Source organism: Eublepharis macularius, chromosome 8, assembly GCF_028583425.1.
Source record: "Eublepharis macularius isolate TG4126 chromosome 8, MPM_Emac_v1.0, whole genome shotgun sequence".
Taxonomy (NCBI): Eukaryota; Metazoa; Chordata; class Lepidosauria; order Squamata; family Eublepharidae; genus Eublepharis; species Eublepharis macularius.
The window spans coordinates 79,893,857-79,918,149 of NC_072797.1; the positions used below are offsets into that span (position 1 = coordinate 79,893,857).

Genomic DNA, 24,293 nt, shown 5'->3' on the forward strand with positions numbered 1-24,293 from the left:
TAAATACAATTTCAATTTCAATTGACTTTCTGACTTGTTTATACATAAAATTAAATTCCAGTCTCCATTTTAATGTGATGCTAAATTGGTAATGCAGAACAGTTTATATCTTTCTAACTCTGAGCCTGAGCTAAACCTGCTCCCTTCTGCTCCAAGTCAGTACTGAACTAGAAGCTCCATACTGGCACCTCTTTCCTCAAGCCTGTGGCCATAAGCTATGCATATTAGTTTCAACAGCACAATAACCCCATGGTATCAGGTCACCAGGCTCAAACTGGGGGACAAAGGGTCACTTGGAGGGAGCTCCAGAAGAACCTACCAGTTGAACATTAGGGGCCTAGTTTTACCCAATTGGCCCATGGTGTGACTCTGCGCTTCCAAGTTGTGCTGGGAATAACATCATTCTCAGCATGACATGGAAGTAATCCAAAAGGGGGTTCAATCAGGTCCCCTGCCTTTCCCTCTGCCAGCAAGGTGAGAGGTAGCAGGGGGCAGAGGGAGTGGGGGATCCCTCTGTCCCCACCAGCGGAATGGGATCCCTAGTGTCAGGCTAGGCTGTTCTCTTTCATCATAAGCCTTTTTTAGATGTACTAATGGCACAAGGTTGGTGGGATAAAAGAAATGACCTGTGTGATTTTACACATGCTCAGCAAACTGTCAGCTTCTGAACAAGACTTTAACCCACCCTAGATCCAAAGACCAAGCAACTGTTGCATTGGTGTGTGAACATTGCACAAATGCTTTGCACATGTAGCAACCCAATTTAAGCACATCCAAAGGTGTACCATTTGTCTTGCACTGTCATGTTGAAATCAGGCCTATGTGGAATGAAAGTGCATATGTCAGTCCTTGGCAAGTAGATTCCCCAAGTTCTCCACAGCAAACACGCAGGTGTATTGGTTGAAGTAACTTTATTAGAGATCCATCAGGTTCAAGGTGCTCAGACAATTGAAATTGGCAGAAGTGATATAATCGGTAGTGTCAGTTATAGGGAAGGTTCCCGCCATCTGGATAGGGACTGTTAAAGTTTGGGTGCGGAGGAGCCAGGGTGTGCATGTGTGTGAAGGAGAGAAGCTAGTTTTAGGCTAGACAGAACAAAGAATGAAATCATCTCAGTTGCCAAGAAGGATACATTTTGAGCCGGCTGTAGCCAGCCTTCAAGGACATTTGCTGGAGGCAGTGGGGAAAGAGAAAGTAAATACTTGCAAGATAACCTACTGCCTTAACATCAATAAGAAACTTCTCATGCCCTCAGAAGACCAGTACATAACACAGAATACATTCATGGCAGATATGCAGACAGGCATATATGACAGCAAGGGGAAGAATGGGATGGTAGCTGCACTCCTGACTTGCACATATTCTTAAGATGGAATCTAAGGGTACACAGCTCTGTCCATGCAACTGGGAGCCCTACTTTGGATACACATGTATGTATGCACATTAAACGGTTACTGTACCTGGCAATATCAAATCCATTGAAGGTGTATTGATTTTTCCAAATCATATTCAGCCCAGGAAGTCCTGAAATAAATGAACAGGAAAGAAACAGAAAAGGGATGCCCCCGATGTGTGTGTGTGTGTTTCACAGCCAACAAACCTATAATTTATCTCTTCACTTTAGCCCATCTCTTTTTTTGTTCATGCAAGTTTCAAAGTCCTCTAAAACTGTTTTGGGAGTCAAAAGACACCTTTTTTTCCTTCTTAATGCAAACAAAAAAACTGGTAGGATGCAACCCAGTAATTCTAAGATGGAAAGAGATAAACTGTAGATAGATCAGATCCTGCCATCTTCTGCTGTGTTTGAGACTTTTTAAAAAAAGTATCTGATGTATAAAGATTAGTTTTGTTTAAAGGACCTCTTCTGCCAAATGTGCTATTGGGGAAAATCATTTCTAAAATATGATTAGGAAAAAATACATAAAAATTCAGCATTTTTGAGAATCTTGATGCCTTGAAACAGGATAATGGTAGGAAACGACTTCCTTCACATTTCCTTTTCTGTTTCACTTGCTCCATTGTGAGATGTGAAAGCTCTCTCTTCATCAAGAGTTCATCCATTTTATGCCAAGGGGAGAGGGTGGTGCAAAGGTCCTCCTTCCTACCTTATAGGGCACAGGAAGTCAGTTGTGCTTCCTGTTCTCTCTGCATCACACAACATCTGGAGCTAGTTTAACTCAAGGAAAAGCGTTCTGTGTTTGCCTTTTTTAAAAGCTTTTACAATGTGGTAAGCAAGTGCAAAATTGGGATTGGCAACGGCAACTGGAATCCAAGCAGTTTTACAATAGTTTTATTCCTTGTTAGCACCAATAAAGAATGTTACTTCCTGCAGCTCAGAGAGTGAAAATGGAACAGAAGAAAAAAGAAAGAGTGGAAAGCTATACAGTGTGGTGGCACAGACACCTTCTACTGATGTGGAATGTTTTGAAGACCATAAGAAAGTCACGGCTTCACGGTAATGAATCCCAGTGGCAGAAACTTTTCAGCAATGTCAGCTAATAAAAGCCTTGCAAGAAAATATCCTTACAACCTGACTACATGTTTTGCGGACATTAATTGTCATCTTAAGGCTTACTTGCTTCATCAGAAACCCCCAGATCGGGATAAGAACTCAAACTACAACCACAGGGTTGTTTTGAGGATAAAATGGAGGAGAAAAAAATGATGTAAGCTACTTTGAGTCCCCTTTGAGGAGAAAAGCAAGGTATAAATGAAGTGAATAAATACCCTCCCTTATGCAAGTTCCTCACAGTTTTAAGGTAATCATTTTGTAGCAGCCTTGGTGGGTGGTACTATTCAATGAGTGGTAGCTCTTCAGTTTGCCATCCATATCGTGTGTGATCCATGATCCATATTCTTGCTTTCTATTTTGCATGTACATTTCTTAATGTCCACAGAATCTATATAGATATGTAAGTTTGTATACCCCAGCCTCATTCACATTTCTTCCTTGCTTCCTTCTTCCTTGCTTCCCCTGGCAGCCAAACTCGTTTTTGTCATTGTTGGGAGTTTCCTGTTTCTCATACCCCAAGCAGTCAGCTGGGTACCTGGCAGAATACAACCTACTGCCATAATTCCTTAGCCTGCATGGCACTGAAAACTTGTGCTGATTAATAGGGTTGCCAACTTCCTGATGGGAGATCTGGAGCTCTCCTGGAATCACAACTGTTCTCCAGACTACTGAGAGCAGTTCCCCTGGAGAAAATAGATGCTTTGGAGGGTGGACTCTATGGCATTCTACCCTGTTGAGGGTTTTTCCCTCGCCAAACTCTTCCCTCCTCAGGTTCCACCACCAAAATCTCCAAGAATTTCCCAACCCAGTAATGGCAACCCTACTGATGAATGAGAAATCTAGGAACAGTACATTTGTATGCACATAGCAGACTGAATTCTACACAGTGCTGATAAAGACAAATTTCTCCCTCTTTTCCCTTTCCCCCTGCAGCCACCACAAAAAGCCAATACTGAGCATTTTGGCACCCTTAAAATGCATAGTTCTGGTGAGTGAGTGGGTTTATCCATGATTAACAGAAAATTTCAAAATAAGCATATTGACACATCCAGTTTTATTCTTAAATGGTGTAGGGTATAAAAAAACTATCAACAATGAGTTCATTCTGTAAAAGAATGTCCATTCACACTTCCAAAGGCTAGTGTGATACCAAGAGAGTTTTTAAAAGGGAAATCCTCCATAGGTGGGGAAAAAGAGTGATGAAACTGTGCTAAGCATAGGATGTTTCCTTACTGCAGGTCAAAGACAATTGTGGATAATACCATCTTGGCAGCAGATGGCAAGAATGACTCAAAGCCAGAAAGGAAGAAGCACACCTCAAATAAGGTACTGGGGAGTTTCCACATCTGGAATCCCAGCTGTGGTAAGATGCGGTAGGTAACCCAAATATGAGAATAGAGCAGGAAGCAAAGATGGGAATGTGGGACAGCTCTGTCAATGCGCTTTCCTCTCCACTAGTCTATTGAGCACAGGGGACCAGGATCCAGAAGCAGCAGGGAGGTCCTTTCATTCTCTTCAAACTATCTCTTCCCCTCTACCAGCATCTGTAGTTGTTAATGATGCACTGTATTCATGTGCATCCAGAGCCTTGGCATTCTGAATAGCAAGAAGAAAGTCAGTTTATCCAGCAAAGTATTACACTGTTACAGCGCTGATACAATAAAAGGATCAAGGAAGACCACAGTTATGAGGACTAGCCTTCACCATCTTTGCACCCCAGGCAAAAATATCTTGAGTTAACAGTAGCATTAGTGTAGTAATAACTGGAATTAATTCATGTTTGTTTTCCATAGTTTAAGTCAAATGCTCACTTTCACAAGTTGTTTCTGGATGTCCCGATTGATGAGCCCTTGAGACAAAGTAAGCTAAATGTTACATATCTATCACTTTTTAATTTGGGGGGGGGTTGTGATATTCAGGGTTCTTTTTTCCTCTCGTGCTGACCTTCCATACCTATGTTACAAGGATTATACAGCAAACTCTATTGTTCTGTTTCTGCCATTTGGCTCTTGAGTCTTGATATTCAGCAGCTGATGGACTGTTTTAGTTTGTAGTCAAAATGTCATTTCAGATTGCTTTTATAACAATACACTGGTGTTTACTACTAAGTCCAGAGAGCAGTTTGGTGTGGTGGTTAGGAGCGCAGGACTCTAATCTGGAGAGCCGGGTTTGATTCCCCACTCCTCCACTTGATGCCAGCTGGGTGCCCTTGGGCTAGTCACAGCTCTCTGGAGCTCTTTCAGCCTCACCTACCTCACAGGGTGTCTTGTTGTGGGGATAATAATAACATACTTTGTAAACCACTCTGAGTGGGTGTTAAGTCATCCTGAAGGGCGGTATATAAATCATTTGTTGTTGTTGTTGTTGTTGTTGAGTAACTATTGCTAAATACCAAAGTTCAAGTTACAAAGCACCTAGGATGTAATCCAAGACAACCTGACTTTTGCATTTTTTTAACCTGTGAATAATAGCTTTTATATTTTTTTTATTTAGGAATGTATCTTGCATATTTATCTTGGGCAAATACAAGTCTGATAACATGGTACATGTCATTGCTTTGTAGGCTTTACCTGTGCCTTGCAGAAAGAAATTGTGTACCAAGGGAAGCTATTCATATCAGAGAACTGGATTTGTTTCCATTCTAAGGTCTTCGGCAAAGACACTAAGGTTAGTGAAGTTCTTGTCTTTGAAATCTTGGATTTAGAAAGGTCAAGCCTAATTGTTATTTAATATAGACAGGAATGATGACAAAGTATTCAAGAAACAACATAATATCTATCATAAGTAGGGTTGCCAGCTGCAGGTCTGAAAATTCCTGGAGATTTGGGGGCTGGAGCCTGAAAGGGGCAGGATTAAGGGGGGTATAGAATGCTACAGGGTCAATCCACCAAAACAGGGGAACTTATCTCTATGGCCTAGAGATCAGTTGTAATTCTAGGAGATTCCCAGCCACCACCTGGAGATTGGCGACCCTCATCATAACACTACGGCTGATACATTTGTATTGACATCTCAGCTTAAATGTAAAAACTGATGGTATTGGTTTTGTCTAAAAATCTTTGTGGAAGTGTTTTCCTCTGAAAAGATATTGCATTATGGATTGTTAGCTGTCATTTTCACACTCTAATGATTGACTTAATCTCATTTCAGATTAGTATACCGGTGCCCTCAGTAACATTATTAAAGAAAACAAAAACTGCCCTTCTAGTGCCAAATGCCCTGGTTATATCGACAGTCTCTGATAGGGTAAGTTCATGTTTTGATATAGGGAAAGTCTTACCACCTGTTGTTTTTCTATTTACCTTTTCTTACCCCTTCCTCATGTACCCTGAATCCAGTCCCCCATGCCTTAGTTCAGTTTCAGCTGCAGGAAACATCACGTAGCATTTGTCAGGGAACTCTGTGGGACAGTAGCATAAAGAGAGAAGATTAAACCAGAGGGCTCTGAAGAAGATGCGCCCACCAGTGCTGGCTGCAAAATATCAACAACTGGAGGTCCCTGTAACAAATCCAAGCCCGTGAGATAACTATCTTGTTCCTCATTGTCAAGCCAGAAACAAAAGGTTTATGATGGGATGGGGGCTGTGACCACGAGGCTTGCTTAGCAATAAATATTCTTTTAAAAAAACTTTTCAAGAAGATGTACTAAGATGCCCAGTTCTGAGTAAATCTCAATAGCCTGTTGATGATAAAACCAAAATATACTTTAGTAGTCATACAAGTAAAACAAGCTCTGGAGGTCCCTTATGATATTGAACAATAATTATTGATGTTTTTCTTTTCAGTACATATTCGTCTCCTTTCTCTCCAGAGACACAGCTTACAAACTATTAAAATGTGTTTGTCAGCATTTAGAGGTATGTGCTGTCTGCTCTGTGTGTGTGTGTGTGCGCGCAAGTGCATGCACATTGTAAATTGTTTTTGTCCATTTATAATGTGTTGGTAGCTGATCAATGTGTTATTTTAATGCTGTATTTTTAGGATGTGAGTGTTGGCAACAGTCCCAATCCTTCTTCTCCAGAAAACAGCTTCAGGGCTGATCGCCCTACAACCTTACCTTTGGTAACTTTCTTATTTTATTAATAATGTGGATTTTAAAAGGAATTTATATAGGTTAAAATGTTTTTAAAGAAAATTATTAGTAGTATTTAAGGATGTTTAAGAAATCCTTAAAACAGATTTTTATCATACTTGTAGCTCTTTTGGAGCATGGTTTTCTAAAATGCCCTGCAAGAAAACAGATAAGCAAACAGTTGCCAAAGGAGAGAAAATGTGGTACATGCGCTAGTCACTGAATCGATAAAAGGAATACTATGCAGAGTTTGGATATAAATCGGAGGAGGGGGATCTAAGTCTCTGGTGTGTAGATAATTTAAAATAGAACCTTTCCTTTAGAGTTCTTGGCTTTATGATTAAAAAATAGTGATATTTAAATAAAGGAGTAGAATCACAGATAAATACAGTGTCTATGACAAATTGCATAAGAACACTTGAGAAAATGGATTAAAAGCTGATATGCATATTATGGTTGCCAACAGTCTAGTATCCTGAGATGAAGAGTTCCACTCCCATGCCATAGCATGTACAAGGATTTAGTATGTAACATGACAGTCACACTGTTGGCTACTGTAATTTGCTCTACACAGGACTGCTGTTGAAGACAAATCATAAGCGTCAATTGGCGTAAATGCTACTGCCCATTTACTGATTAGAGCCACTACTAATTTGGATCCAAGTATTCCCTACCACCCTCTCAAGAGGGATCAGTAATATTTTCAATATGGTCATATTTTGTCACATTGTAATAGTCTGTGTTACAGTTGAGAGTGGAGAACTGTCCACTGGAATATAGTCCCCCATGGTGACCTTATTTGGCAGCATGGATCTAAGGTTATTATAGCGCATTGAATGGTGTGTTGGTTATGACTTTGGTAGATTTATACTACATGAACAGACTTATATTCAGCCATGAAGCCCACTGGGCAGTCTTTATTATATGACAATATCTTGTCCTACCTCAAAAGAATAAGGTAAGCAAAATTATTTTGAGGGAGTGTAGGCTTGATTGTTTTTAAAAGTTGAAAGCAAGATGTAAGAGAGTCTGATTTCCCCACAAATGATGCCACTACATTAATGTAGTCACCTTATTTGAGAAAATTAGCTTCAGGAAATAGAAGGTAGTAGAGAATGATATACTGTCATGCTTGCATTGAAAAGTTAGATGAAAAATTGTGACATGGCTTTTCAAATTAAGCTTGTTTCACTAGGAACATGTGAACTTTCAAATGATACGAGGATTTTAATCAGGAATCAGATATTCTCCATCAGACCATCTCTCTGGGAAAGAACTTGTTGCTTTAGCTTTCACACTCCTAAACCAACAGTCTTTTTAAAAAATTTCCTTGAATATTTTGTATGGTGAGTTGACAGAGACCAGTTTTTATTTGGATATAAAATATTTTTCAGTGTAAATAGGAAGTCCTCTAATTGCACATACCAGCTTTTGAGGTCCAGCCATGCTTGCTTGGGACATATGGATTTGTTGCACAATAATTTAGGTGGGTCCTTGTATACCTGTGTCTTTATGAATTTCAAATGCTAGATTACATTTTACTAGAGTTAAGCTTTACCCAGGCCTACAAGATGTCTACCTTGAGATCACATGAGTTCCTACATGCATGCACACACATTCACCCATGTGCACACTTCTGAAGGTTTATTTGTACTTTTATACAATTTCGGCACTTATTCAGAATATTTGGGCCCCAGTTTAAAGAACTGGTAAATTACAGTTTATCTCACATAATGAATTATTCCTACCAGCTTCTTACTGGCAGGTTTGCAACTACTTAGGAGAAAACATAGCATTTATTGATCACTACAGTGGGAGTTAAGCTGCAATATTTCTTTTCCATCAATGATATGAGGTTAAATATAAATATCTGCAAAACAGATTAGATTGAAAGACTATGACTTGATGAAGTCTATCTGCTGAGCTTCATAGAACTTGTCTTAAGCCTTCCACATCCATTCCAATACTTTTCTGTTAATTGAACTATGTTGCCTTAGATATCCTAAATGTCTCTTACCATAGTGAATCACTGAAGACACAGGAGAAATGGCTAACACGCCTTTCAATCACAGCTGATATTTCTGACACATCTTCCCCTTAGGATTTCAATGGAGATTATTCTGAACTGGATGGCTTCATTCGGCAGCGCAGGCAGGAGTTGGAAGAATCTAGCAGTACTGGTTCTCAGACTCCAGAACTGGAACATATTCATGGTTAGTATAAAAACATGTTTATGGGATCAGGAGCATCTCAGTATTACTTAATTTCGTTTATTTAAAAAAATTGTATACTGTCTTTCCCCCAACTTTGGCTGTTCAAAGTGGCAAACAAAACCATGTTTAAAATGCATATAAATATATATAAAATAATTAAACAATTAAATAAAATATATAAATACATAAATACAGAGACATATATACAGGGAGTAAGGCCAAGAATAGTTAATGAAGGGAAGTCAAACAAAACAAAAAAAGTCTTCAGTCGCAAACAGTCGCTTTCTCAGACTCATTCATATAACTACAGAACATCATTTGTTGCATCTGAACCGTGTCACTGTGTGAAACCTAGTCCTGAGGCAGTAGATGCCTTTCTCAGATACTTACCCCAATGAACATATTTCTTTTGGAACATGTTCATGCTCGTTTATGTTTCGCTAAAGCTGTCTCTTAGGACCAGACTACACATTCAGTGTTTTAATGTGGTGTGTCTCAGTTCCTGATCCTGACTCAGACAGACAGCTGTCGGTAGAGTTGCCAGCCTTCAGGTGGTGGCTGGAGATGTTCCAGAATTACAACCAATATCCAGCCCACAGAGATCAGTTCCCCTGGAAAAAATGGGTGGTTTGGAGGGTGAATTCTATATTATACCTGCTGAGGACCCTCCCCTCCTCAAAACCCGCCCTCCCCAGGATCTGCCCCCAAATCTCCAGGAATTTCTCATCTTGGAGTTGGTAACCCTGGCTGTCAGGTATGAGGAAATTCATTTCCCTATTGTTCAGGGCCCTGATTCGTATTGTGACCATGGCACAGGGAGAGGAGAAGCTTCAGGCTCCCCCCCCCCCCGCCTGCCACTTTACTAACCCAAAATGGCTCAGATGGAGCACTATATGCTCTGTCAGGGACTCTGTGTGTAGTGCACAGCCTTCCCCCCCCCCCGCCCCCGCGCCTGCACTGGGTTGGTCAAATAGCACCACCGCTCAAGAAAGATTCAAAAATTTAAAATCTTACTTAGTGCATACTTCATGCTTTACTTCTTAGATTTATTCCTTGGTTCATAAATCACCACTTTTCAAAACTTGTTCCCTTCAAATGTTACAGAATCCAATCAGACTATTTTCTTCTGGTAAGAATAATGTGTTGAGTTATGACAGGAAAATTTTGTCTTTGGACACCATGTTTCTTGATACTGATCACCAGAGAAATCCTTCCCTTAACACAATACATTTTATTGCAATGGTAGGAAAAATCACATAAACAGTGCGATTAGATTGCACTTTATGGTCTGCAAAATCCTTATTTAAGTTGTATGTACTTTACTTGTTGTTTTAAATTCTTGTTTCTGGCAGATTACCATGCTGTTGGCACGAAGACATACCTGAAAGCCTCCAAGGTAGAGGCAATGCCTGTCTGCACAGATGTACATTCAAAATGTTTGTGTGATGGTAAAGTCAAGAATGTTTCTTGCAATGGTAAATATACTAGATTCAACTTTGGGGAAAGGGGCAGGGTGGATTTGCCATCTCCTCAGGTCTTTGCGTAAACCTCCATACTGAGAACCAGTGTAGTGTAGCGGTTAGAGGTTGGGATCTGGAACACCCAGGTTTGAATCTCCACTTTGCCATTGAAGCCAGGGCCGGATCTAGGGTTGCCGGTGCCCAGGGCAGCCCTGTGCACAGCGCACGTGCACTCCTGGCACTGCGTGATGACGTCACCCCCGCCCCTCCATGACGTCGTCATGCGGGGCGGGGTGTGCCACCCACACAGCAAGCCAGCTGCCCCGGCACGCCATGAAGCTGGCAGTGACAGCACGGGTGGCCGGGAGGCCACCCGTGCCATTCACCTGCCCCACTGATGGGGCAGCAGGCTTGCCACGTGCCCCCTACCCTCAGGGCAGGCGAATGGTGCAGGCGGGCTCCCAGCCCTCTGCTCAGCCGCCCGCGCTCTCCCAGCAGCTGGCAGCTGCACCCAGCACCCCCTCTTTGATGGTGCCGGGGGCAGACTACCCCCCTGCCTCCTGTTGATCCAGCCCTGATTGAAGCTTGCTGTGGGTGACCTTGGGCCAGTCTCAAACTCTCAGCCAAAGTTACCTCACGGGGTTGTGAGGATAAAATGGAGGAGAGGAGAGCGATGTAAGCTGCTTTGGGTTCCCAGTGGGGAGAAAGGCGAGATTTAAATGAAGTAAATAAATAATAAATATTTGCATTCAAACTCCATTTTTTGCAATAAGATGAATATTTGCATTCAAGCCCCAATAAGATGCAAATAAAATGCAATTAGGATGTGCATAAATATACTTGTTTATTTTAAGAGGCAAAATTTTGGAATGGTAGGAAGATTGTAGCATATCTAATAGATCCTGAGGAATGAAGCAGAAAAGAGAAAATAGAGCACCAAAAGACAGCAGCATATTTTAATGTGTTTTATTAACAACAAGCAAAGATTTAGTAAGGGTGTTCTAGTTTCTCATCCTTTAGCAAGCCTAGCTAACATACCAGAACTGGAAGTTTTTTCCCCAGCAATGCTTTCATTGAATTATAGCTGAGAGTCTCCATATGCCGTCTCTGTCATAAGCATGGAAGGAACTGCAACTCAGTGGTAGAACCAGGGATCATTTTGAGGGGGAATGTGCAGGAATGCAGTTGCAGCAGTTCCCCCAAAAGTCACATGACAGGTGGCCCCGCCCACCTGACTCTCAGCCATTTTGGCCCCGTTTTGGCCTGGATTTGAGCCGAAACAGCCCAGATAGGGCCTCTGACAGGTGGTGGATGACTCTCCCACTCAGCAACAGCCCAATCCTGACTATTTTGGGCCCCTTTGCAGCCATTTTCAGCCCCTTTTTGCCATTTTGGGCCCAATTTCAGCCCTGTATGACCAAGATTGGGTCCAAAACAGCCAGGATAGGTGATAGGGTTGCCAGCTCCAAGTTGGGAAATTCCTGGAGATCTGGAGGGTGAAACCTGGAGAAAGTGAGGTTTGGGGAGGGAAAGGACCTTGGCATGGCATAATGCCATAGAATCTACCCCCCAAAATAGCCCTTTTCTCCAGGTGAACTGATCTCAGTGGCCTGGAGACCAGTTGTAATTCCGGGAGATCTCCAGCCACTACCTGGAGGCTGGCAACCCTAATAGGTGATGTCAGGGGGTATGGCATATGCAAATCAGTTATGCTAATGACACACTTCTGGTGATGGCAAGGGGCGTGGCATATGCTAATGAGTTCCTCCAGCTCTTTTTCTACTAAATGACCCCTGGGTAGAACACGTTTTGCATACAGAAAGCGCCAGTTGAATCCCTAGCATTTATAGTTAAAGGAATAGGCAACCAATTCTTCCAGGGTCAGGGAAATACCTGGTTTATCCGGAGCCTGCAACAGGAGGGAGAAGAGGTTGCTGCCATTTGGGCAGCAGCTGTGGGCTGCTCGTCTTTGAAGGGATTCTACTACCCTTGCAACTTAGCAGCAGCATCCTTGAGCAGCTCAAGAGGCAAGTTGGCACTACAAAGACAGTTGAGGCAGCTCCTCATAGGCTGCAAACAGACAAGAGACAAGCATAGCTTGGTGTAGGACCTTTAAAAGAGGCCAAGATGAAGGCTGGTTAGGATATTCCAGCTATTCTACACAGGCTGCGTCAGACAGAACTGGCAAGAGAAACCAGGTAGCTCCAACCCCTCCCCTCTCAGTTCTGAGGCCATGATGGACACCAGCAGTGGAAGGGCTCCACAGACACATTTACGGGATGTCTGAGTCCTTTAAAATGCCTAGCAATCAGAGTTGGTCTTACTGGGCCAGACGGCCCAACAATATGAGTTGCTAGAAAGAAGATGAGTTGATTTAAGGAAGCTTCAGGTGTTCAGTTGTATGAGGACATCATTCTGAACATAGCTCGCCCCACAGTTTGCAACCTAATCTGAATTTATCTCCCATATGACTGAGAGGTCCATTAAACAATTGACCATCTATTTAAACTATGGATTTTTTAGTCAAGGCTTTCCTATATAAAATGTCCAGTGTTAGTGGCCTTACTGTAAACAGTAAGCTCAGTTGATTTAATGTAATGTATTCATGTTTCATAGGAGATAAAAGCTCATTGACCTTCTTTCAATCTTTTCAAAACAATATCTGTATTAATATATGGTAGTATCTTAACTTATGAAAAACAAGACATTAAATCTTATATAGCGATTTGGAGTTCTGTCTAGGCTGCAATCAGACCCACCTTTAACTAACATTAAGCTGACATATGTATGAACCCAGTTGGTTACCAGGTTTGTGTGTTTGGTTCATTTCTCCCTTTTTATGTGGAATGAGAAGAAATAATCGTAATTAGAACTAACTTTGGCTACCCAAAATATATGGAAGCTGGCTCATAGGTTAACTGGAGTTAGTCCCCACCCTATCAAGATTATAAGACTCTAAAGCTTTTTAAAACAAGAAATAGGATTATGCTGCAATGAAATTGTTCAGAAAGATGCATTGGAAAGGGACAGGGACTGTAGACTATACTACTGTGTACAGCCTTTTGTTCTAAGTATACAACAAAAGTTCCATGTCATGTAATATGTCATGTCAATCTGCATATGTTTTGGTTCAGTGTTGTTTTCAGTTTTGTATCCAATCTCCGCTTGTTTTCAAAATTCTGTAAGCCTTACCCTGTTGTTTATTGAATAACCTATTCGTTGATTGTATATGTAATCTGCCTTGAGTCTCAGCAAGAAAAGCACACTAGAAACAACATAAATAGATAAGTAAGTTGGAATTCACTTTAGGTTCAAATCCCAGTTTGTTTTGAGAAAACTGACTCAAGTTAATTTACACACCTACATGCATATATTCTGCACAACAACAATTAATTTCTGAGATTCTCCATGTGCAAAGGAATGGAGAAGGAGGGGGAGCAAGAAATGCACACAAACTTGACAACAAGCTGAGTGCATGCATATGCTGGTGACGTTGATTAAATGTGATGCTTTGGTGTTGATGAAAAGGATTTGTCAGCAGAGTATGATTTCCTCATCCCTCCTCTCCTGGGGGACATGGGTACTCCAAGAACAGCACGAGGGGTGAATTGGAGGTCTACTGTGAGAAAGGGGACTGGTGAAAATCCCACCTCCCTTCCATCAGTAAAAATCCTCTGTGGAAACCAACCCAATGTCTCAGTAGTCTACCATTGTGTGTTTAGTTATTTGATTTTCAGATTTCAGTGGTCTAGATTGCTGGACATAAGTACTTTGTTCATTTATAGTTTCTCCTGGACTCCTTGGATTCTTCTACAGAATGAATTATCAGAAATTTTTATCTGTGAACCACATACTTGTTCTATATGCAATTCTGTAAGTATGAACCATTCCACCCCAACTACATGCCTAAGGGCACTTTAGCTAAAGACTGTGCTAGTATAAATCCTAGATGTATTCTGGGAGCTGGGTTTCCTGTAGTTCAGAAAATCCTGCTCCTTATTTATTGCATACCTGTAAATTTCTGAATATGATGCACAGGGAAAAAATCCATTGTGCAAAATGACAAAAGGAAAAAAACTTGACTTTTCTTAATGGTTATGTAGTGTGGATAATAGGCTTATGTAGTTTCCAAAAGCATTTTGCCAGACTCCTGGAGGCTAACTGAAGGAAGACTGATACAGATGTTTTTCAAATTGGAGCAGCCAGTAGCATTACAAACATAGGTAACATGAATCAGCACAGCTAGGTTTGAGTTGCAGGAGTAGAACATCAGAGAGTAAATTCCGTGATTGTGCCTGGAGTCCAAGCAGCGAGGAGATCAACCATTCAAAGGCATCTTCTACAGGGTGAAACTCTGAGTTCATAGGTTCAAAGGCTCACAGAGATTTGTTTTCCTTGTTTGTATATCGTGTAGGTCTTTGTATCATTTTCACTGAAGCCCACATGTCAAAAATATCTTCTGTCTTTCACATAGTTTTATTTATTTATTTACATTATTTATAGTTCACCTTTCTAACCCTGAGCTTTTCTGTCTTAAACTGAAACATATTTGCTTTGTTGGGTGAGGATTTGAATAGTTAAATCCTTAATTATTTTAGATAGCTAGATTAACAAAAGCATGGCTTTTATTTCTTTAATATGTTTCCAATATCCACAAATTTCTCCTTATTTTTCCTGATGGTCATATGTATCCTTTTTCCTTCCCACTCTTCTCTTACAGTGTCTGTATACTAATTTTTTCAACATTCTACATGAGATATAAAATCCACATTCTGGAGGAGCAACTTGGTTCCATGGCACCCTTTGTGGATTCGAATATTAATGAGTAAGAATACTTTTTTCCTTTAAATGAATATTCTTTTTCTACTTTAATATTCATCCTGCTGGATTAAGTTTCCATATGCTATTTCAGAGTTATCAAGGTCACCTTCCCTAGAGTTGTGCTGTGCCTCTTCATCAAATTATCACTTTAAAGTACTCATTAATGAAGTTTCCCATTTGGCAATCTATAGAGAGGCAAAATTCATACTGCAGTTTGAAGAATAGGAATACTATATGGGAACTAGCTCAAAAGCTGTTCACTTGCTCCCATGACTTGTTTAAAAAACTTGCTGTGTAAAGTAGCTCATGTCAGATTTTATTTGAAAGCATTCAGTTGTCATGATTGAGAGCTTTGAAACTCAGAAGGCAAAAATATGTGAAGCTGATCCCAAATTTATTTTCTGTCATTGAGCCACTGTTATCTCTCCTGCCAACCAGGTAGATTTGGACACAGTACAGGTTAAGGACCAATCTTTGTTATCTCAGATGTCAAAAATCCAGTCCACACATTGCATCCTATAGCAATACAAACCAGGGTTTAGAAGCCCAATTTAGTACCCATGAATAATCCATTTGTTGGTCAGCCTGCATTCAGATGTCACACTACCCCAGAGTTTAATTGAACTATGAACTCTGATTTATTAAGTTGTTCAAATGTTGCCCTAGAGTTGCCACCATTTTTGATAGCCCTGTTTGTATGCTTGTAAGTTGTAATGAAAGCCTGATACTCAAAAACAAGTTCATTTTTTCTTGGCCTGGAGTTAAAACTGATTGGGAAAGTAGTGTGATCCTAAACAGAATTATACCCTTCTATTGAAGTCAGTGGGGTAGAAGAGTGTAACTCTTTAGGACTGTGCTGTAAATTTCAGCATGTCACAGAATAGAACCAGAACAAAAAATTACTTAGAAAAAATGACATTGTGCAGAGTCCATTTTTATTTGACTACACATATGCAGTTTCAGTTTAAAGCTCATACAGAAATCATATGCAGAACACAGAGCAATTTTAATTAAAAGCTAAGCCCAGTTATGTGGCAGCCTCCAGATGGGGCCTTGAGATCTCTGAGAATACAACTGATTTCCATATTATAACGATTGGTTCCACTGGAGAAAATGGCTGCTTTAGAGGGTACTCTGTTGCATTATATACCACTGACAGCACTCTCCTCCCCAAAGCCTGCTCTCTCCAGGCTCCACCCCCAAATTACACCTCTTTTCAGGCTGCCATGATCACAGAAATCAAGGCAATAATACCAGTACATGCAGATACTAGTTCTTATAAACAGCATTTTCATGGGATCCCTATTGTGCATATGTCCAGTAGAATCTCTCATACTCCCAAATTTATATAGGTCAAGTCTCCATCTTTCCCCTGTGTAAATATATGGGAGAAATAAATTAAGGCATCCTGAACTGCAGAGCCAAAACCATCTTTGCTTTCAACATACCCTAAGACTTGAACAAAAAGATGAGTGGTATTTGACTTGGTTGTCCCAGAATCTCTTTTTCTTTCATCTTGCTGTCTCTGTTCTTAAGTAAATTAATCTGTTGTAACAGGAAAGTAACACTGAAATAATTTTGTTAATTCTGGTTGCTTATCAGTTCAGCTCATCTTCAGTGATCTGTTTGTTCATATTCCAATTGTTCGCTTTCTCTCTTTCTTTTTCCACACCCTTCATTTCAGACATCCAATGCAAGAAGACTTAGAATCTCATCTGCATCTTAATGTGGCTGGTCTCTGTGAGGAACTAATGGCTAATCTTATCAAACTGGAAAAGGTGTGTTATAGTTCAGTAATTCTCTATTTTAAAAAAAATAAGCTAAAAACAAAAATCCCCCAAAGTAGCTGGATGTTCTTTGCCTGCAGAAGATCCTAGGTTCAATCCTTGGCATCTCTAGTTTACAGGAGCTTGGCTTTGGGGGGGAAGGACCTTTCTCAGCTGTGCCTTGGAGAGTCATCACTGCTAGGTAAAGTAGATAAGGCTGAGCTGAAGGAACCAGCAGCCTAATTTCATATAAGGCAGCATTCAACAACAAACTGCAGACCCCTGTTGAAGCATCTTTATGCACAATGTACCAAATAGTAGCCATGTTAGTGTTTCCTAAAATGTAGCCTCGACTGTAAAAGCTCCCTGATAAATTATTTTTGAAAAATGCTTACACATACTTAGCACCAAGACATTTATTACTGAACATCCCCATGTAGATTGCATAGATTATCCCCATGAATGACTACACATGGAGAATCATAGCATATGAGCCAAGCCAATAGATCCCAGCTTCCCACTTTTTAACTAGTGAGATTGTGGGGAAACGTGAAGGGATCAGTTTACCTGCTACAGTTCCCTCCTATGAGAGAGAGTCTTTGGAAACAGTTGAGAGACACCATGTTGAGCCTTTTCCAAGTGTGATCCAGGTGTTAATGTTTGAGATGACAGAGCTTCATTGGTGGCCAGGGAGGAATCCTCTTAATCGTGCACTCTTTTTCCCAAACAGTCTTGGAATTCCAGCAAACAGGGCTTGCCTACCACTGTTTGTTATTAAAAGCACGGTTTGTCTAGTTGCCTGCTCTCTGCAGAAGGCATCTGTTCTGGTTCATTTGCTAACTGCAGAAATAAATGTATTGCTAACCCCTACCAGAGGAATTGAATGAAGGCTAAAACTAAGCAGGGAGCTTGTGTCCACTAGGCTAAATTGATATCTTCAATGAAAAACAGTAATTGCAACTGAGAGGCTGCCCCTCATACACATCTGCCTTACTTCCAACCCATATGTAAAATGGTTTTTAGTCCCTTCCCCACATTCTGACTGTCTAGCTCAATTATAATGCCTCATAGAACAGAAACAAAGTGCTGACATGCAGGTTATTTGAATATGTATCTATATTACTTTTTTGTTTTTCCACATGCTTTTAGAGTTTGTTTTTGTTTCATGTGTTTTAATAAAGCAGTCTGCTTCAGATGTAGTCCACGCTTGCATTTAGCAAGGAGAAAGATGAAATATACATATTAACTATTTTCCTCTTCATCCTGCAGTACTGAACTAGTTTATGATGAAGTTAGTCCTCATAATTTCACTTTTAAAAGGCAGAGGAAGGCTAAGCAAACTAGTAACTTATCCCAGAGCTCATTTATGTTAATGTATTCTGAGAAATAGAAGGGGTTACCTATACCCAATGAGAAGAGTACATCACCTGGGTTGTCAAAATTGTTGGGTGTGTTTTCACAATTGTTATGGACAAACTGGTTTCTCGGCTGTACTTACTTTCTCTCCAGTGTAGAGATGGGTATGGAATGGGGGAAAAAACGAACCATGTGATTTGTGGCTCGTAGCATTCCATGGAACCTTGAACCATGAACTGCCAACCTTTTCCCAGTTCGTGGTTCATTGTTCTGTGGCATTTCAACCTCCCTGCACCAGCTGCTGAAGCTGGTACGGGGTGTTTGAAACAGACAGCCCCTTTATTCTACTGCCTGGGCAGCAGGAGAATGGGGCTATCAGTTTCACAGACCCTGTGCCGGTTTCAGCCAATGGGCTGAACCCAGCGCAGGGTCTGTGAAACTGACAGCCTCTTTCCTTGCTGCCCGGGCTGTCCATTTTACAGACCCTGCACTGGAACCAGTTCCAGCATGGGGTCCAGACCCTGCGCTGGAACCAGTTCCAGCACGGGGTCTGTGAAACAGATAGCCCATTTCTTCTGCAGCCCGGGCTGTCTGTTTTACAGACCCTACGCTGGAACCTGCTGCCCAGGCTATCCATTTTACAGACCCTGCGCTGGAACCAGTTCCAGCACATGGTCTGTGAAACGGACAGCCCATTACTCCTGCTGCCTGGGCTATCCATTTTACAGACCCACAGCGAGGTCTGTGAAATGGACAACCCGGGCAGCAGGAGAAATGGGCTGTCCATTTCACAGACCATGTGCTGTGGGTCTGTAAAACGGACAGCCCGGGCAGCAGGAGAAACGGGCTGTCCGTTTCACAGACCCCGCACCAGTTCCAGTGCAGGAACTGTGAAAGTGACAGCCCATTTCTCCTTCTGCCCAGGCTGTCCGTTTCACAGACCCCGTGCTGTGGGTCTGTAAAACGGACAGCTGAGGCAGCTGGAGAAATGGGTTGTCAGTTTCACAGACCCTGTGCTTGAACTGGCGCAGAGTCTGTGACACTGACAGCCCAGGCAGCAGGAAAAGAGGCTGTCAGTGTCACAGCCCCCATGCCAGTTCCAGCGCGGGGTCTGTGAAACTGACAGCCCGTTTCTCCTGCTGCCCAGGCTGTCCATTTCACAGACCCCACACTGTTCTAGCACTGGGTCTGTGAAACTAACAAACTGACAGCCTGGGCAGCAGGAGAAAGAGGCTGTCAGTTTCACAGACCCTGTGCTGGGTTCAGCCGATGGGCTGAAACTGGCATGGAGTCTGTGAAACTCTGAACCTAGCCACGGAACGGCTGGAAAAATTCATTTGTTCCATAAACACACATTCTCACAGAATGTGTGTTTCAGTGCAAATGAACCAGCCATTCCATACGGAATTTTGTTCCATGGTTCATTTTGTGCCCATCTCTACTCCAGTGTTATCTTTGTCCTTTCTCATCCCACAAATGTGGGTTGTTTAGGATCCACACACAGTTTGATGTGCGGCTGAAGTAGCCATAGGACCTTTTCTCTGCATGTCCAGCTCTAATTGCTGGAATTGCTTAATATCTCACGATGCAAACCATGTATGCAGTTTTAGTATTATGGCACTCATCACTGAAATTTAGAACTTATGATACCAACCGGTTATTTTCTGCATTGTATTTGCTCTTTGTATAGTGTTTTTCAGTCTTCTGTAGCTATAGATAAGTCTGGCTTCTCTTCTGTTGTGTGTTCCCTAGTAATATCTTAGGCAAGGTCCATCTGATAGAGAGGCTTTAAGACCTTGGTGAAAAGGCAGGCAAAATAAGCCAGTTTATCTCTGGCACTTTCCAATAAGCTTGCTGTTAGGGTTGGTTCACACATTCTTCTTCTTATATACAAGCTATCCCAACCAATTCTATGGCACATATTCATGGAGAAAATGGGGGTTAAATTTTCTGGAGTGCCAGCATAAGGACAGAAGTGGATTTTTCATCTTTCTCCATCAACCACCTAAGTGATATTGAGGGAACCCTAAGGTTGAAACACCACACAATGTGGGAGACCATCGCTGATTCCACACACGTGGATAATGCACTTCTAATCCTCTTTATAGATCATTTGGAACAGATTTTTTTGTGTGCGGAAAAAAAATCCACCTCAAACGATCGATAAAGTGCATCGAAAGTGCATTATCCAACGTGTGCAGAATCAATCCCTGTTGAGGAAAGCCAGAAAAATGGTAACAGAGGGACAGTGTCTGACAGATGGCTTCTTTTTTTTTTAATTAAAATTTTTATAACAATAAACTATTAAACTATATACAATCATTAATTTGCAGTCATACAAGAAGTTAATACTAAAATCTGTTAATAAATACATACATCAAAATTAATAAACACATAACATGTCATAATAAGTAACAATGGAATGCATAATAAAGCAGTTTAGAGGGTTCTGAGAGAAGGGGGAAATTTAAAAAAAAAATCCCTTTCTACTAGCCTCTTACATTGGTGCTGCACAGATTTCAGCACTAAATACGCAAACTGGGAGAATTGGTCCTGTAATCATATGCAGTGCTTTTTTTCTAAAAATATGTTTAAGGGTACTCTCAGTTTGACTCAAGAAAATCACCATTTTATATTTCAAATCGGAAAAAATAAATGCAGTCAATGCACAAAATTACCAAGAACATGCTCACTCTTCACGTGGTCAACAGAAGACGGGGCCGTGTGCCCACTCTCCATGTGGTCTACAGCAGATGCTGTATCACACAACACCATTGTCGCATCTTTTGTTTTTATAGAGTCATCATTCGCTTTACACTTCTTTGCTGATGATGTAAAATAGTTAGTAATTTGCCTACTCATATTGAAATACTGACACTCAATGAGGTTATAGGCCAAACTTTCATCAGTGAAACACCACACTACTTCACAGATTAAACACTCGCTTCCATCTGAGACTCAGGAAACACCGTGAAAGAAAATGACGTCAGAAGACTGTCAGTGATGAGAATTAGGGGTATTGCCAACCAAGCCCCTCTATAGTGCCACAACCAAAGAGTTTCTGTATAGACAAACTCTTTGCACTCTCTGTGCAAAATGTATACAAATATACAAATTGGTCGCCTCCATTGGGGGTAACAACAAGACTGACCAATCACCATGCTAGATTCCAACTACCAGAGCTCCAAGTGGCTTAGAGAAGACTTGTATTTGTTTGCACCCTAACGATCACCAATTATGCTAGCGATCTCGGTGGCGTGTTCGATGCTCAAAGACGTTCCATTTTTTGTAAGATGAACAGCGCTCCTAGTGAGTTTAAATATAACTAAACATCTTTGTTGTCAACATATGCTACATAAAGCTTAACAAATCACATAAATATCCATAATACGTTTGGAGTTGGTTTAGCAGGAATTCCAACATTTTAAAATTTTTACTTTCTCCCGTTAGATTCACAAAATGTTTAGGGGTATGCGTACCCCTGTGTACCCCCAGAAAAAAAGCCCTGATCATATGAATGATTTGGCAAGTTCATACAGAGTGTTTCTCAGTGCAAGAGAAATACTTCTTTTATATATATATATATATATATGGTTGCAATGGAATTAACAGGTACATGGAGCTTATGCTGAATACAGCTTTGTGCAATTTAATCCGCAACCTCTTAAAAACGATTTAACCAGGCTCTGTCCCGCTGAAGTACTCTAGCTCAGATAAAATGTGGAACTCGGCTGTTCGAGTATTGTAGAAGCACTTGTACTGTGGTAGTAATTTATGTTTTCCAAATCCCTTCATTTTTTTTTCCTTATTAAAGATACAGAGCAATTTACAGAGGCTTCTTGAAGACAGTGGATGACTCACCAGTCCCTTGGGGCTACTTCATACCTCATTGTGCTTTCAATAAGCAATTCCAAATGTGACATGAAGCTCTGCAGGCCAGAGTGGGTGTCCAGCTGCTGAATCCAAAGCCAGAGTTTTATTGTTTGCAGCTCTTGTACTCAGCAATGAGAGTTTGTATCTGTGCAATAAAATGTGTCTATTCAGAGGAAGCCTTTCTATTATCTATAATGGTGTGTGAATAACTGAGAAGACTGAACTTTGCTATATTGCTAAATCTACTGTAATTGCGTTTACTTAGAGTGTGTGATTTTCAGTCTTAAAATGGTGTGGCTATGAACAGTATCTTGATGTATAACTTGCTGAAAGCTGGGTGTCTTTCAGAAGCTTATCTTTTGATGGCACACATCTGTTTGCTTTACTTCCTTTCCTTCTCAGATGTAGAAGTTTGGACACGTGTCCAAGACAACGTCAGCTGGTCCCTCTGGGCTTCATTTGGCAAAATACTGAATGTTCTCTGTGTCCCTTGGATAATGTTCTTGAAAATCCATGCTTAGAAGCCAAGTGGACCAATTCTGCACACTAAATTGCTGCTGAGGAATAAAAATTGGAAGTTTTTCCTAAAAATCTCCATGCCACAAAAGACATTGTGAAATTAGGTATCATTTTGCCTGGTGCCTAATTACCTCCTTTGCTTTGAAAAGTTATCCAGAAGATGGACTAATACACTTTAATATTTTCAGAATTCTAAAGAGTAGAGTATTAAAATATTATCTCCACAAATTTTGGAATTAAACTGATTTCTATAGAAAGCAGCTTGGAGTTGAAAACCCTTTACCATGAAGGGTCTGTGGATTTCCCAAAGGCAGACTAATTCACAAGATACTTAAAGCTAGGGAGGGGCTGTGATTCACTGATAGAGCATCTGATGTGCATGTAGAAGGTCTCAGGTTTAGTCCCCATCATTTCCCAGTTCAAAGCACTAGGCGGTAGGTGATGTGAAAACCTCAACCAGAGAGCCTGGAGATCTTCTGCCAGACAGTACTGACCATGATGGATGAATGGCCCATAATGCAGTTTCATGGGTTCAAACTGAAATGCTTGTGTTTTTAACCAGTTTAGTCCCAGTTTAGTCCCAGTTTATGTAAATTTAGGCACATGTCGTATTTGGTTTGGGATTTGCAACTTATGTCAGTTTTTCATCAAGATTAATTGTATAATTTCTGTTCACTCTACTGTGAGGTGTTTCAGATTCTAAACAAATAATGTAGCAGGAACCAGAAATCTAATGATGTTTTGTGAAAAAACTATTTTTTTTCCAAAAGTATATCAACAAGTTACCTCCTGATATATAGGAGATGGATCATATACTACCTTGAGGGTTGGATCATATACTTCTTTGAATGGAACAAGTTTGTGGAAGTGAGTTTTGCTACCTCCTTCCCCACTGCAGGTCCCTGAGCTTCCCAAAAAGCCACTCCTGAGGAGTGGGGACCCTCAGAAATTCTGCCACATGTAGCATGTGGGACTGGAACTAGAAGAAGAAATGAACAGAAATCACTCCCCCCCTACTCTTAGCATGAGCTCCATGACTCATAAGAGGTATAGGAGGAATGGCCTTCAGATTTCTCCCTTCCGACTGCAGCTCCCTGATGCCACATTCTACATGCTGACCCTGAGCAGCACCTTTTACCAAGGTGAGGGAAATGACACACACAACTGTGAAAGGCTCCTTTCAGGCGAGTGTAAGATCCAATCTCTTTTTTCCCCACAGTGCCTTATCAATGAACACCCTGGTGATCTAATTCTTGTTTGCCAGATATGTTGCCTCATCTTGACAAGAAATTATTTAAAATTCCTTAGTTCTGACATTCGACAGTGTTCTGTTTACATGTTAATGTATATCTTATCATTTCTATGAAATGTTACTTACTTGTTTTTAAAATAAATGACTTCAAAAAGTGCTGTGTGTTTGTATGCTTTTAAGTGTATCTGATTAGGAAGTGAATTCTGGACTATATTATAATAACAGTAAATTAAATGGAATTGTGAAAGCGGCAGTAGACCATCTTTTTATATGTAAATAAAGTGGACTGTGCATGTCACAAAACATTGCTGTAACCCAATTTTTTAGATGCTTCTATGGAGAATCGGTCTGATGCAAGTCTACATCTATACTTCTATCCATAGTATTTTCCATTATGTCCTTTTGTCACTTTTGAACAATTTGGAAGGTTGGGAGTTGTCCGTGCCCTC

General features: G+C 40.9%; 1 protein-coding gene across 2 annotated transcripts in view; it reads left to right on the forward strand.

The window, feature by feature from the left end:
- GRAMD2B (GRAM domain containing 2B) overlaps positions 1–24,000 on the forward strand; it is a 41,813-nt gene extending 17,813 nt beyond the window's left edge. The window contains exons 2-14 of one of the 2 annotated variants that reach the window (XM_054987549.1): positions 2,333–2,455; positions 3,751–3,838; positions 4,306–4,372; positions 5,076–5,179; positions 5,663–5,758; positions 6,298–6,369; positions 6,494–6,574; positions 8,686–8,797; positions 10,150–10,272; positions 14,043–14,130; positions 14,978–15,082; positions 16,763–16,856; positions 22,015–24,000. In XM_054987549.1, coding sequence (XP_054843524.1) covers positions 2,333–2,455; positions 3,751–3,838; positions 4,306–4,372; positions 5,076–5,179; positions 5,663–5,758; positions 6,298–6,369; positions 6,494–6,574; positions 8,686–8,797; positions 10,150–10,272; positions 14,043–14,130; positions 14,978–15,082; positions 16,763–16,856; positions 22,015–22,056 — 1,195 coding nt within the window. In that variant the 3' untranslated portion in view covers positions 22,057–24,000. The remainder of the gene's footprint in view (positions 1–2,332; positions 2,456–3,750; positions 3,839–4,305; positions 4,373–5,075; positions 5,180–5,662; positions 5,759–6,297; positions 6,370–6,493; positions 6,575–8,685; positions 8,798–10,149; positions 10,273–14,042; positions 14,131–14,977; positions 15,083–16,762; positions 16,857–22,014) is intronic. The other variant, XM_054987550.1, reaches the window with a different exon arrangement.
- The last annotated feature ends 293 nt before the right edge of the window (positions 24,001–24,293 follow it).